The following is a 16,243-nucleotide window of genomic DNA, read 5'->3' as shown; positions in this document are numbered from 1 at the left end:
CTGTAGATATTGAACTAAAGAAGAGCAACTCCAAAGTTTTTATCTGCCTAAGTATAATGAATGTCTATTCTTTAGATGCTCCAGGTTTGTACAAATGACAAATGAATCACAAATGACACAAAGTTGACAGTCATAATTAAACATCATGAGGTCCTACTTATGACCCCATTCTATCACTCTAGATATAAAAAGACCCCTTTGTAAGGCCAAAGTATTTGTTGGACAATCACTGCAAAGTTGAAGACCAAGGAACATCTGTTGATGTGAGAATTAAAGTCATTGAAACTCACAAGGCAGGAAATGGTGACAAAAAAAATATCAAAAGAGTTTAAATGTCCCATTGTGCACTGCTACATCTGATGTCAGAGAGTGAATGGTTCATGACAGGACCCCAAGTCTTATTAGAACAGACCATCCCTCCAAACTAAACATCAGAGATAGACGTCGACTAAAAATCCAACCATCACTCTCAGAAGTCTGCAGTGATCTTTGGCTGAAACTGGAGTCAAGGTTTAGGAGTCCACAGTTTCAAGAGCTCTCCATAAAGCAGGCATCTACGGGAGGGGAGCCAGAAAGAAGCCATTCCTTAAGAAGGTCCTCATAAAAACATGAATTGCATCTGCTACAAAGTGTGAGAAAGACACAGTTAAGGTGTGGGAGAAGGTTTTATGGTCAGATGAGACCAAAATAGACCTGTCTGGCCAGACTTTAAAGAGGCTTGTGTGGTGTAAAACTAACACTGGCCAGACCTCAGGAGGCACCATACCTACGGTGAAATATGGTGGTGGCAACATCAGGCTATGGGGATGTGCTGGGACTGGGAATCTTATCCAAGTTGAAGGGACAATGGAAGGACACAAATACCACACAATAGATAGATACTTTATTAATCCCCAAGGGGAAATTCCCATGCTCCAGCAGCATACTGACAAAAAACAATATTAATTAAAGAGCAATAAAACACAGTGAAAGTTAAAAAGTGCAAGGTGGAGAGTAAGAGGCAGATATAACAGACAATAACTTTGTATAATGTTAACGTTTACCCCCCTGGGTGGAATTGAAGAGTCGCACAGTGTGGGGGAGGAACGATCTCCTCAGTCTGTCAGTGGAGCAGGACGGTGACAGCAGTCTGTCGCTGAAGCTGCTCCTCTGTCTGGAGATGATCCTGTTCAGTGGATGCAGTGGATTCTCCATGATTGACAGAAGCCTGTTCAGTGCCCGTCGCTCTGCCACAGATGTCAGACTGTCCAGCTCCGTGTCTACAATAGAGCCTGCCTTCCTGACCAGTTTGTCCAGGCGTGAGGCGTCCCTCTTCTTTATGCTGCCTCCCCAGCACACCACCGCGTAGAAGAGGGCACTCGCCACAACCGTTTGATAGAACATCTGCATCATCTTATTGCAGATGTTGGAAGACGTCAGCCTTCTAAGGAAGTATAGTCGTCTCTGTCCTTTCTTGCACAGAGCATCAGTATTGGCAGTCCAGTCCAGTTTTTCATCCAGCTGCAATCCCAGGTATTTATAGCTCTGCACCCTCTGCACACAGTCACCTCTGATGATCACGGCATCCAGGATGGGCCTGGTCCTCCTAAAATCCACCACCAGCTCTTTGGTTTTGCTGATGTTCAGTTGTAGGTGGTTTGAGTCGCACCGTTTAACAAAGTCCTTGATTAGGTCCCTATGCTCCTCCTCCTGCCCACTCCTGATGCAGCCCACGATAGCAGTGTCGTCAGCGAACTTTTGCACATGGCAGGACTCCGAGTTGTATTGGAAGTCCGATGTATATAGGCTGAACAGGACTGGAGAAAATACAGTCCCTTATGGTGCTCCTGTGTTGCTGACCACAATGTCAGACCTGCAGTTTCCAAGACGCACATACTGAGGTCTGTCTGTAAGATAGTTTATGATCCATGTCATCAGGTATGAATCTACACCCATCTCTGTCAGCTTGTCCCTAAGGAGCAGAGGTTGGATGTTGTTGAAGGCACTAGAGAAGTCCAGAAACATAATTCTTACTGCACCACTGCCTCTGTCCAATAGGGAGAGGGATCGGTGTAGCATGTAGATGATGGCACCCTCCGCTCCCACCTTCTCCTGGTATGCAAACTGCAGAGGTTCGAGGGCGTGGAGGACCTGTGGCCTCAGGTGGTGAAGCAGCAGCCGCTCCACGGCCTTCATCACATGTGACATCAGGGCGACAGGCCTGAAGTCATTCAGCTCACTAGGACATGATACTTTTGGAACTGGGGTGATACAAGATGTTTTCAAAAGCCTCGGGACTCTCCCCTGTTCCAGGCTTAGGTTGAAGATGTGCTGTAGAGGACTCCCCAGCTCCAGCGCACAGGCCTTCAACAGTCATGGCGATACTCCATCTGGACCCACTGCTATGCTGGCACGAAGTCTCCTCAGCTCTCTGCTTACCTGGGCTGCTGTAATTGTGGGTGGGGGTAAACTCTCTCCTATGCTGATATCAGCAGAAGGATGGGTGGAGGATGCAATATTGCAGGAGAACTTGTTCCAGTCTGATCTGAACCAGAAAATTTGTCTTTCAACATGACGATGACTCTAAGGCCATAGCTACACTGGAATGGCTCAAAAACAGAAAGGTGAATGTTTTGGAGTGGCCAAGTCAAAGACCTGATCTTAACCCCCTTGAGAATCTGTGTCATGATTTGAAAACTGCTATCCAGAGGCGTCAGCCCACCAGCCTAGATGAATGGGAATGAATTCCCTCCTGAACAACATGTAAAACTGGGAAATACTTGCATACATACCCGAAAGAATGAAGGCTGTCATTGCAGAGAAAGGCAAAGTATGAATGTGTAGGCCTTGAATACTTAGACAAACATGAACTTTGGAGTTGTTCTCCTTCAGTTCAATATCTACAGAAAGTGCTTTATTGGGACTTTGGAAATGTATTGTTACAGCATAAGAGCTCACATTAAAATACTGAATGGATAAATATACAGACAAATCTTTTGCCATGCAGAAAATTAGGACGACTTTCAAGGGCATGCCACTGTACATGGAACGCAGAATCAGCTCTGCAGGCGGCTCCTTGGACCTCATGTTGTGGTCTCTGCTCACCTGTGGACCCCCTGTCAACAGGCGTGTGTCTTTCCCCATTAGTCGGATCAATGGAGTTGACCACCGGTGGACTCCAAAACCAGGAGCAGCAACATCTCGACAGTGATCAGCAGAATGGGAGACACCATTCGGGTACTTCGGGTATCACAGCAAAGGTGTCTGAATTGCTTACTTCTGTCAGCATGACATCTCAGCTTTTCAAAATTCCTTAAAATTCCTTAAATCCTCTTTTCTCTTTATCATTCTGGGGTGTTTCTTGATGAAAGAAAAAAATGAACTGAGCACAATGGGTCAAAACTGAAGGAGACTGAGAACGTGTTAAAGTCACATACATTAAAATATAGATTTGAATTCTGTAGATAGATAGATAGATACTTTATTAATCCCAGGGGGAAATTCACATACTCCAGCAGCAAAAAATATTAAATTAAAGAGTAATAAAAAATGCAGGTAAAAAACAGACAATAACTTGAATAATGTTCAACGTTTAACCCCTATGGTGGAATTGAAGAGTCGCATAGTTTGGGGGAGGAATGATCTTCTCAGTCTGTCAGTGGAGCAGGACAGTGACAGCAGTCTGTCGCTGAAACTGCTCCTCTGTCTGGAGATGACAATGTTTAATGGATGTAGTGGATTCTCCATAATTGATAGGAGCCTGCTGAGTGCCCGTTGCTCTGCTACGGATGTCAAACCGTCCAGCTCTATGTAGTTTCCTTGTCCGTCATAACAGTTTGTAGTAACAGCTTGGCATTAAGTGAAGCGGATGCATGGAAAAATCACAGGATACATTGCTTTTCATGTAGGTGAGAAAAAGCAGTTTTTTTGCCTGGACCGCAGGTGGGATCCATCGGGCACAGAAACAAATTAAGAGTAGAGAACCCCAGGTGAAGACAGGAGCTGGTGTGCCAGGCTGTTAATCAGGAGCTAACGTGGGGGGCTTCATTAAAAGGAACTCATACCAAAGTCGACTCCTCATTCTGTAACATCAAAGGGAGACGAACAGATTTACTGTGCTTAGGAAATGTAATTAAACAAAGCAGAAGTGTCCAATCGATAAATGGGGGCAGTTAGAGGGCAGCATACTGTCAGGGAGCTTTAATGGTTAGGAATGATGGACGTTCGCATACAGACACCCACCTGTCAGCAGGCTGCGGCATTGTCCGTCAGTCATGTTAATGTAAATCCTTGCGCTAGGAAGGAGCAGCCCCCCCACTAGGGGTTCAACAAGTGGAAACCAGAGTCATTCATTGAAAAAAATAAATAAATGAAGCCTTCACTACAAATGCTAGTGAAACAAGTGGTCTCCTAGGGGTCTCTGTCTGTTTACTGGCTGATGGCTAAATGGTGGAATTTTATCAGAAATAAAAAAGGAGCTTCCATGAGACCCTTATTGTATATTAGATGTGCTGCCAGTCTAAGATGGGTTGAAATTTATTTAAGCAAATTTGACCCCAGTGTTATCATTTGCAGTGCACCATCTGTTGGAATGTATTTTGAGATTCTCTCTCTCTCTCTCTCACTAATATATATATATATATATACAGTGGTGTGAAAAACTATTTGCCCCCTTCCTGATTTCTTATTCTTTTGCATGTTTGTCACAAAAAATGTTTCTGATCATCAAACACATTTAACCATTAGTCAAATATAACACAAGTAAACACAAAATGCAGTTTGTAAATGGTGGTTTTTATTATTTAGGGAGAAAAAAAAATCCAAACCTACATGGCCCTGTGTGAAAAAGTAATTGCCCCCTGAACCTAATAACTGGTTGGGCCACCCTTAGCAGCAATAACTGCAATCAAGCGTTTGCGATAACTTGCAATGAGTCTATTACAGCGCTCTGGAGGAATTTTGGCCCACTCATCTTTGCAAAATTGTTGTAATTCAGCTTTATTTGAGGGTTTTCTAGCATGAACCGCCTTTTTAAGGTCATGCCATAGCATCTCAATTGGATTCAGGTCAGGACTTTGACTAGGCCACTCCAAAGTCTTCATTTTGTTTTTCTTCAGCCATTCAGAGGTGGATTTGCTGGTGTGTTTTGGGTCATTGTCCTGTTGCAGCACCCAAGATCGCTTCAGCTTGAGTTGACGAACAGATGGCCGGACATTCTCCTTCAGGATTTTTTGGTAGACAGTAGAATTCATGGTTCCATCTATCACAGCAAGCCTTCCAGGTCCTGAAGCAGCAAAACAACCCCAGACCATCACACTACCACCACCATATTTTACTGTTGGTATGATGTTCTTTTTCTGAAATGCTGTGTTCCTTTTACGCCAGATGTAACGGGACATTTGCCTTCCAAAAAGTTCAACTTTTGTCTCATCAGTCCACAAGGTATTTTCCCAAAAGTCTTGGCAATCATTGAGATGTTTCTTAGCAAAATTGAGACGAGCCCTAATGTTCTTTTTGCTTAACAGTGGTTTGCGTCTTGGAAATCTGCCATGCAGGCCGTTATTGCCCAGTCTCTTTCTTATGGTGGAGTCGTGAACACTGACCTTAATTGAGGCAAGTGAGGCCTGCAGTTCTTTAGACGTTGTCCTGGGGTCTTTTGTGACCTCTTGGATGAGTCGTCTCTGCGCTCTTGGGGTAATTTTGGTCGGCCGGCCACTCCTGGGAAGGTTCACCACTGTTCCATGTTTTTGCCATTTGTGGATAATGGCTCTCACTGTGGTTCGCTGGAGTCCCAAAGCTTTAGAAATGGCTTTATAACCTTTACCAGACTGATAGATCTCAATTACTTCTGTTCTCATTTGTTCCTGAATTTCTTTGGATCTTGGCATGATGTCTAGCTTTTGAGGTGTTTTTGGTCTACTTCTCTGTGTCAGGCAGCTCCTATTTAAGTGATTTCTTGATTGAAACAGGTGTGGCAGTAATCAGGCCTGGGGGTGGCTACGGAAATTGAACTCAGGTGTGATACACCACAGTTAGGTTATTTTTTAACAAGGGGGCAATTACTTTTTCACACAGGGCCATGTAGGTTTGGATTTTTTTTCTCCCTAAATAATAAAAACCATCATTTAAAAACTGCATTTTGTGTTTACTTGTGTTATATTTGACTAATGGTTAAATGTGTTTGATGATCAGAAACATTTTGTGTGACAAACATGCAAAAGAATAAGAAATCAGGAAGGGGGCAAATAGTTTTTCACACCACTGTATATATATATAATATATAAAAAATCCAACGTCTGTCGGTCTTTATGTCTGTCTGTATGTCATTTTTCATGAGAGAACTCCTTAATGGATTTAGATCGGGTTTTTTTCTATAATTTACTTGAACATTCCGGTTGATTTTGTGACTTCTCTCATCACGCTAACAATAATAGTTCTCTTGCAGGAGCGATATATTCACGCCAATCTGAGACAATGGCTGCAGGCCGTGGAAAGGGGGAAGCATGATGTCAGGACTGGGGAGCCAGGCAGGGCTCTCCTCACTGCCCTGTTTCACTACTACACGAGCGGAGCCACAGGGCTGGCTAGTGTAGTAATAAAATGCATTGCATTTATCATTTTAACAGATGGCACATCACAAATGTTTGTATTAATTAAATGCATTACTACAATTGTTTGTGATGTGCCATCTGTTGGAATGACAAATTCAATGCATGTGTTTCAATGCACATCTTTTTAGAAATATTAAAGAGGCAAGTTTACGAGGGGGGGGGGGGATTTGGGGGTGCTGTAACTAACCAAATATTTACTGGGCTAACTTTGCAAATAGTGGAGCTGAATAGCAGAAGTTTTTAGAGGTAATCAGTGACTGTTTTTTTTAAGAGTATGTTAAAGCACCAACGCGTTGTGAAGCCTGTCCAGATTAGCTTTTTGGAATCATCAGGAGGGTGTAGAGGTGATTGGACCAGTGGGTTCAAGTGACTATAATATAACCCAATTCTCAGTGTTTTGTAAGAGTGTAGATGCAAACACTAAGACTGTTGGTTGGCAAAGTCAAAGGAGGACTGAATAGGATAAGCTTTTAAGTGTGGGGACAGTCAAGGAGCAATGGAGCAGTTTAAAAATATTTTACAGGTAACGCAGCACATGTACAAATCTAAATTTGAAATTAATCATGACATTTAATAATTAATAATAATAATAATAATAATAATAAAGACTTAAAAAAGAAGCTACAAAGGAAAACACAGACAAATAAGACATATAAGACTAATAACTGAAATGTGAATCACAGGACGTATGAGAACATGTGGGCAACCATTAAGAAGGATATCAGAGAGGCTAAAAGACAGTTGGAGAGGAATATAACAGATAAGATGAAAGACGATCCTAAGAGACTCTTTCAGTATTTTAGCAGTAAAAGAACAGTCAAGGAGGAGGTGAAGTGCATCAGAAATAGTGAAGGGGAATTAAAGAATACAGACAGTGAAACAGTGAATGCCCATAACTTAGATTTTATGAAGTTTTAGCATGTGAGGAAGTGGATAACCTCTGGGCAGTAACAGGGACAACTAAGGAGGTAGTGAGTGAAATGGAAATTGTAAAGGGAGAAGAGCTGCTGAGATTAAATAGGCTGAAATCAAACAAATCACCAGGACCAGATCATTTTTAAACTTGAGTTCTTAAAGTGGTTAGCAAATATAGATAAACCCTTGACGCATATTTTTAGGAAGTCACTGTGCATACTGGGGAAATTCTTAAGGACTGGAAAATGGAAAATATCATCCCATTATATAAAAGGGTGACAGGACAGATCAAAGCAACTGTAGACCAGTAATCTTAACATGCATCACAGGAAAATTAATAAAAGGAATTATTAAGGATACGATTGAGCAACACCTGACAAGGACAGAAGTTATTAGAATCAGTCAGCATGGGGTCAGAAGAGGGAGGTTGAGTTTTACTAACAGGCTGGAATTCTATGAGGAGGCAACAAAAGGATACGATCAAAGTGGAGCAGAAAGCATTTGATGAGATGCATCATGAGAGGGTGGGCATCATTTTAGAAGAAGTGGGAGTTCAGGGTGATGTTTTTAGATGGGTGCAGAATTGGCTCAGACATAGGAAGTGGAAGGTGATGGTGCGAGGAACCCGATCAGGATTGGCCGATGTTAAGAGTGGTGACCAGCAGGAGGCAGTGTTAGGGCTGCATCTATTTTTAATATAAATAAAAATTTAGATAGGAATATAAGTAACAAGCTGGTTAAGTTTACAGATGATACCAAGATAGGTGGATTGGCAGACAATCTCAAATCCATTAAATCATCACAAATGGACTTGGACAGCAGACAGGCTTATTCAGATTTGTGGCAGATGAAAATGAATGCAAGTAAATGTAAAGAATTACATATAGGAAGTAAAAAATATGAGGTTTGAATACACAATAAGAGGTCTAAAAACTGAGAGTACACCTTATGAGAAGGATTTAGGAGTCATAGTGGACTCTAAGCTATCGACTTCCCGACAGTGTTCAGAAGCCATTAAGAAGGTTAACAGTATATCAGGTTATATAGCGCCTTGATGTGTGCAGTACAAGTCACAGGAGGTTCTGCTCAGTCTTTTAACACACTGGTGAGGCCTCATCTGGAGTACTGGGTGCAGTTTTGGTCTCCAGACTTAAAAAAAAAAGACATAACAGCACTGGAACAGGTCCAGAGAAGAGCGACTGGGCCTGATTAGAGGACTACAGGAGATTAGAAACTCGCTGGATTGGCAGATAATCTCAAATCTGTTGAATCATCACAGGAGGACTTAGACAGCAGACAGGCTTGGGCAGAAATGTAAAGAATTACACATACAAAGTAAAAATGTGAGGTTTGAATACACAATGGGTGGTCAGAAAATCAAAAGCACACTTTATGAGAAGAATTTAGGAGTCGTAGTGGACTCTAAGCTATTGACTTCCAAACAGTGTTCAGAAGCCATTAAGAAGGCTAACAGAATGTCAGGTTATATAGCGCCTTAATGTGTGGAGTACAAGTCACAGGAGTTTCTGCTCAGTCTTTATAACACACTGGTGAGGCCTCATCTGGAGTACTGGGTGCAGTTTTGATCTCTAGGCTACAAAAAGGACATAGCAGCACAAGAAAAGACCAGAGAAGAGAAACCAAGCTGATTAGAGGACTACAGGGGATGAGTTATGAGGAAAGATTAAAAGAGCTGAGCCTTTACAGTTTAAGCAAAAGAAGATTAAGAGGAGACCTGAGTGAAGTGTTTAAAATTATGAAGGGTATTAGTGCAGTGGATCAAGACTTTGTGACTTTAAAATGAATTCTATCTATCTATCTATCTATCTATCTATCTATCTATCTATCTATCTATCTATCTATCTATCTATCTATCTATCTATCTATCTATCTATCTATCTATCTATCTATCTATCTATCTATCTATCTATCTATCTATCTATCATCTTAGATAGATAGATAAACTGCTGATTCTTTACTAATCAAGACATTCTTGTTTCTTCCTTGTGTCTCCTCAGATGATCCAACAGTGCAGGGCCTCAACAAATATCGGCAGCTGCAGACTGGAGAGTTGATGATCATTGTGGTGGTCCTCGTCATGTGGGCAGGTGGGTTTCCGAGGTTAATATTCACTCTTGTTTCATATCCAAATGATCAGAAGCAAAACCATTGATCTGAGGTGACCCTCAGTACTCCAATCATGTCTTCGTCAGGTCATCTCTTGTCTGTACCACCTTTCTGACCCCAATAAAGAATAAGAGAGATGGGAGAATGGCAGAGCAGCTAGGCGGTGTGGTTTATTTTAAAAAGGTTTAGTTGGAAATTTAAAAAGAAGAAATCACAAAATTTCAGAAAAAAGTTATTACACCTGCAGAATAAAAGACAAAAAGAGAAAAAAGGTTCCTTCTACAATCTTTGCTTTTTCTCGTTGAACTTCAATTACTTTCCATGCTTAAAATTTTTGCTATTTCTCAATGGCTTCACTTGATACACTTTGCCAAAGAACACTGCCATGAATAACATATGGGACCAAAACATCTTTCGTGAGCAACTTCTCCCAACTATCCAAAAACAGTTTGGTGACTAACAATGAACAATCCAGCATGATGGAGCACCAAAGTGAGAACTAAGTGGCTCGGGGAACAAAACATCGAAATTTGAGGTCCATGGCCAGGAAATTCCAAATTGAGAACTTGTGGTCAAGAGGTGGGTGGACAAACAAAAAAACCCACCAATTCTGACAAACTCTAAGCATTAAATGTGCAAGAATGGGCAGCTGCCATCAGTCAGGATTGGGCCCCAGAAGTTGATTGCCAGCCTGCCATGGCGAATTGCAGAGGTCCTGAAAAAGAAAGAAGGAACAACACTGCAAATATGTGCATAAATTTCATGTCATTGTCAATAAAAGCCTTTGAAACTTCTGAACTGCTTGTAATTCTACTTCAGTACACCATAGAAACATCTGACAATAAGATCTAAAAACAATGAAGCAGCAAACTTTGTGAACATTCTCAAAACCTTTTGGCCATGACTGTAGGGTACAGTTTGAAACTGTTTGTCCTCCATGTTTTACCAACTGCAAGGCAGATCATAAACTGTAGTTGGAGGCACAAGAAATAATTAGAATATCCCACTTATAATTTAGTTTGTGGGGCTTATAATAGAACCTCCATTGACTACACGCTAATATGTTCAGGCAAACATTTTAACACTTGTCATTTAGCCCGTTACAATAACGGGCGCTAGAACAGTAGTGCATAAACATTAGTAGGAACAGTCTATATTAAATGGCAAAGGACTTTGACCTCATTCTTTTTGTTGGTCATATTTTTCTTTCTTTCTGCCTTTCTTTTATTGATGTTTACTTGCTGAGCTGACCGTTCTTCGTGGGCTGCCGCCGTGTATTGTGTGTCTTTAATTTTCTGTGACAGTAATACTGTCTTGTACGTCCGCTGGCTTGTACGTCCGTAATATACCTTTAATTTTCTCTGGCGGTAATACAGGCGTGCGTGTCGGTAATATGCCTTTAATTTCCTCTCGCAGTAATACTGGTTTGTATTTCCGTAAAACGCTTGTAACTTTCTCTAACAGTAATATCGCACCGTGCCCCACACATGCGCGCTTCACCAGAAGACACACACACACGGACACCTGGACGCACACAGGGATTTTATTAAAGAGGATAATTAAAAATACAATTATACTTCAATCAACTATCAACTAATAAATAGCTCCTGCACGGGACATGGAAGATAATTAACAAAAGTAACATTAGAATAATCAAGATGAGAACAGGACATTCAACCTAACAAAGCTTGCCAGTCCTATTCACTTAATCCTTCATAAATAACATCAAGTCGAGATTTGAAAGTCCCTAAAGGCCTGCTGTCCACCACACTACTTGGTCTCTTATTCCACGTGTCTGTGGTTCTCTGTGTGAAGAAAAACTTCCTAATGTACAGTGGGGCAAAAAAGTATTTAGTCAGCCATCAATTGTGCAAGTTCTCCCACTTAAAAAGATGAGAGAGGCCTGTAATTTTCATCATAGGTATACCTCAACTATGAGAGACAAAATGAGGAAAAAAAATCACATTGTCTGATTTTTAAAGAATTTATTTGCAAATTATGGTGGAAAAAAAGTATTTGGTCAATAACAAAAGTTCATCTCAATACTTTGTTATATACCCTTTGTTGGCAATGACAGAGGTCAAACGTTTTCTGTAAGTCTTCACAAGGTTTTCACACACTGTTGCTGGTATTTTGGCCCATTCCTCCATGCAGATCTCCTCTAGAGCAGTGATGTTTTGGGGCTGTCGCTGGGCAACACGGACTTTCAACTCCCTCCAAAGACTTTCTATGGGGTTGAGATCTAGAGTCTGGCTAGGCCACTCCAGGACCTTGAAATGCTTCTTACGAAGCCACTCCTTCGTTACCCGGGTGGTGTGTTTGGGATCATTGTCATGCTGAAAGACCCAGCCACGTTTCATCTTCAATGCCCTTGCTGATGGAAGGAGGTTTTCACTCAAAATCTGACGATACATGGCCCCATTCATTCTTTCCTTTACACGGATCAGTCATCCTGGTCCCTTTGCAGAAAAGCAGCCCCAAAGCATGATGTTTCCACCCCCATGCTTTACAGTAGGTATGGTGTTCTTTGGATGCATCTCAGCATTCTTTCTCCTCCAAACACGATGAGTAGAGTTTTTTTTCATCTGACCATATGACATTCTCCCAATCCTCTTCTGGATCATCCAAATGCTCTCTAGCAAACTTGAGACGGGCCTGCACATGTACTGGCTTAAGCAGGGGGACACGTCTGGCACTGCAGGATTTGAGTCCCTGGCGGCGTAGTGTGTTACTGATGGTAGCCTTTGTTACTTTGGTCCCAGCTCTCTGCAGGTCATTCACTAGGTCCCCCCGTGTGGTTCTGGGATTTTTGCTCACCAGTCTTGTGATCATTTTGACCCCACGGGGTAAGATGTTGCATGGAGCCCCAGATCGAGGGAGATTATCAGTGGTCTTGTATGTCTTCCATTTTCTAATAATTGCTCCCACAGTTGATTTCTTCACACCAAGCTGCTTACCTATTGCAGATTCAGTCTTCCCAGCCTGGTGCAGGTCTACAATTTTGTTTCTGGTGTCCTTTGACAGCTCTTTGGTCTTGGCCATAGTGGAGTTTGGAGTGTGACTGTTTGAGGTTGTGGACAGGTGTCTTTTATATTGATAACGAGTTCAAACAGGTGCCATTAATACAGGTAACGAGTGGAGGACAGAGGAGCCTCTTACAGAAGAAGTTACAGGTCTGTGAGAGCAAGAAATCTTGCTTCTTTGTAGGTGACCAAATACTTATTTTCCACCATAATTTGCAAATAAATTCTTTAAAAATCAGACAATGTGATTTTCTGGATTTTTTTTCTCATTTTGTTTCTCATAGTTGAGGTATACCTATGATGAAAATTACAGGCCTCTCTCATCTTTGTAAGTGGGAGAACTTGCACAATTGGTGGCTGACTAAATACTTTTTTGCCCCACTGTATGTGTGACACTTACCCTTAACAAGTTTCCAACTGTGTGTCCCCGTGTTCTTTATGATTTGATTTTAAAGTCACCATCTCGATCCACTGGACTAATTCCCTTCACAATTTAAACACTTCACTCAGGTCTCCTCTTAATCTTCTTTGTCTTAAGCTGTAAAGGCTCAGCTCTGTTAATCTTTCCTCATAACTCATCCCCTGTAGTCCTCTAATCAGCCTAGTTGCTCTTCTCTGGACCTTCTTTTGTGCTGCTATGTCCTTTTTATAACTTGGAGACCAAAACTGTACACAGAACTCCAGATGAGGCCTCACGAATGTGTTATAAAGACTGAGCAGAACCTCCTGTGACTCGTACTCCACACATCAAGGCGCTATATAACCTGACATTCTGTTAGCCTTCTTAATGGCTTCTGTACACTGTCTGGAAGTCGATAGCTTAGAGTCCACTATGACTCCTAAATCCTTCTCATAAGTTGGACTATCGATTTTCAGACCTTCCATTGTGTATTCAAACCTTACCACTTGTAACACTTTACATTTACTGACATTAAACTTAATCTTCCATAAATCTGCCTAAGCCTGTATGCCGCTGGTCCCTCTGAAATGATTTAATAGATGCTAGATTATCTGCGGGCGGCACGGTGGCGCAGTGGGTAGCGCTGCTGCCTTGCAGTTAGGAGACCAGAGTTTGCTTCCCGGGTCCTCCCTGCGTGGAGTTTGCATGTTCTCTCCATGCCTGCATGGGTTTCCTCCCACAGTCCAAAGACATGCAGGTTAGGTGGATTGGCGATTCTAAATTGTCCCTTGTGTGTGCTTGTGTGCGTGTGTGTGTGTGTGTGTGCCCTGCAGTGGGCTGGTGCCCTGCCCAGGGTTTGTTTCCTGCTTTGCGCCCTGTGTTGGCTGGGATTGGCTCCAGCAGACCCCCATGACCCTGTAGTTAGGATATAGCGGGTTGGATGATGGATGGATGGATGGATAGATTATCTACTAATCCACTGAGCTTGGTATCCTCTGCAAAATTAACTAGCTTGTTTCTTGTATTCCTATCTAAATCATATTAGTTATAAATGTCTACACGTGGAAGTGTGTGTGTGTCTGTCTCTCTGGCCCGGAAATGTGAGAGTTGGAGTCAGAGTCGGGGTAAGAAGCTCCACCTCAGAGGAAACAGAAAATTCGCTTAGCTGCTAATAACACAAGCGAGGTGAGCACGTCAGCAAAACGAAACCTCTGAAGAAAGACAAAGTCGCTTAGCCACTAACATCGGCAAAACGGTATCCCTTTTACTTTTCCTCCCGCCACTAATACACAAGCGATGAGAGCACGTTGGCAAAACAAATCCTCCTAGGAGAGGGACGCCCAGAGTTGTTTCTTTCAATTACCTGACTATTTTACATTTCAGTTTGTTTTCTGACCATTAGAATAGTTTCCAGGACCAAGGGCTTTTTACAGCACAGACTTACACAGCTGGTTTATATATATTATACATGAGCAGCACCCCAAGCACTGACCCCTGCTGGACACCATTCTTAATGTCACCCAGTTCTGATCAGGTTTCTTGCACCATCAGCCTCTGCTTCCTGTGTCTGACACACCACACCCTGAGGTGCCACTTCTTTTAGTTTAATGCCAACTTCTCATGTGGCACCTTATCAAATGCTTTCTGAGTGTCCAGATAAATCATATCGTAAATGATAACTCATTTTAAAGTCACCGTCTTGATCCACTGGACTAATTCCCTTCACGATTTTAAACACTTCAGTCAGGTCTCCACTTAATCTTCTTTTCCTTAAACTGAAACGGTTCAGCTCCTTGCATATTTCCTCATAACTCATTCCCAGTTGCTCTTCTCTGGACCTTCTCTAGTGCTGCTATGTCCTTTTTGTAGCCTGGAGACCAAAACCCCACACAGATCTCCAGATGAGGCGTCACCAGTGTGTTATAAAGCCTGAGCATGAACATAAATAACACAGAAACGAACCAGATGTATGTAAAGCAAGGAGCTGAACCCCAGCCAGGAGACAAACCCCAACTGAATCATGACGCCAACCGCGTCCCTGTGTTCTCGTTGAACTCGTTTCAACTTAGCGGTCTTAGACCACTGCCATACTCTTTCCATTCCGTCATGATTGGTTTAAGTGCACATCCAGTGACTCTGATGTTTTCTTGTCTCCATCCTCTGACTTGTCCTTTTAATGGAGTTTCGCGTTGTGTTCTTTTGTCTTCGTTGTGAAGGTTAGACCACCAAAACGACACCCCAGAAGTTGTCACTACAGGTGTATTCAGACTACAAGTAACCCAATCCCCAGACAGGTGACTTCTAATGCCAGTTCGCTGCACCATTGAGGATTTAGGGGTGTCATGTTAAATAAATGTGAATATTTATGGGATTAATTATTTTGTATTTTATATTTACATAATGACCCATTTTATTGGGTAACCGAACCATAAAAGTCCATAAAAGTAGTGGTATAGTGTTTTATATTTATGATTAATTGAGACCACTTTACAGAGATCTGTTTTCACTTCTTTGACATTAAAGGGTCTTCTCCCATTGATCAATATCTGAAAATGCAAAATAAATGCATTCAGATTCAATGTTGTATAACAACAAAATGGGAGAACTTCCAAGGAGGTGAAGATTTTTATAGACACTGTAAAGTACGGAGGAGACAATTAAAGGATTGGAAACTAGTCGAGATGGGGAAAGGGGACAAGCGTAGTAAAAAAATAAAAATTGAAATTTATAAAATAGCAGAAAATGAAGAACAGGGAAATGTCCATCTGTTCATAATGAAATCTCACATAATGCAGTTCAGGGTTATTAGGGATAAAATAAGAATTTACAGGGGATAAACAAAATTGATGAGTTGGAGAAAATGCCCTAAGGAAAAAATAGCAGTCAGCGTGGGATAAGGACCTAAGCACACTATTACAATACCAAAAGTGAAAATTATGAACACAAACAGAAAAATAGGCTAGAAGACCACCATCTCCAAGCACCTTGATGTTCCTGTGACTACTGTTGCAAATATTAAGAAGTTGAAAAATCCATGAGACTATAGCCGAACTCCCTGGATGCAGCCACATGAAGAAAATTGACCCCAGAATGGGCAGGAATGTACGGAATGCAACAGAGTTGCCTGTAACAATAAGCAAAGAGTAATTACACCATAGAGAGGATGTAGTGAGAAGTCAAGAAAAATG

The 16,243-nt window shown here is 41.8% G+C and overlaps 1 protein-coding gene across 1 annotated transcript in view; it reads left to right on the top strand.

Moving 5' to 3' along the window:
* Positions 1–16,243, top strand: part of fndc4a (fibronectin type III domain containing 4a) — a 175,780-nt gene that overhangs the window by 145,541 nt on the left and 13,996 nt on the right. The window contains exon 4 of the mRNA XM_028796380.2: positions 9,524–9,613. Within this exon, the coding sequence (XP_028652213.1) occupies positions 9,524–9,613 (90 nt within the window). The remainder of the gene's footprint in view (positions 1–9,523; positions 9,614–16,243) is intronic.

Source organism: Erpetoichthys calabaricus, chromosome 3 (genome assembly GCF_900747795.2).
Source record: "Erpetoichthys calabaricus chromosome 3, fErpCal1.3, whole genome shotgun sequence".
Taxonomy (NCBI): Eukaryota; Metazoa; Chordata; class Cladistia; order Polypteriformes; family Polypteridae; genus Erpetoichthys; species Erpetoichthys calabaricus.
This window is presented reverse-complemented; position numbering and strand designations above follow the sequence as displayed.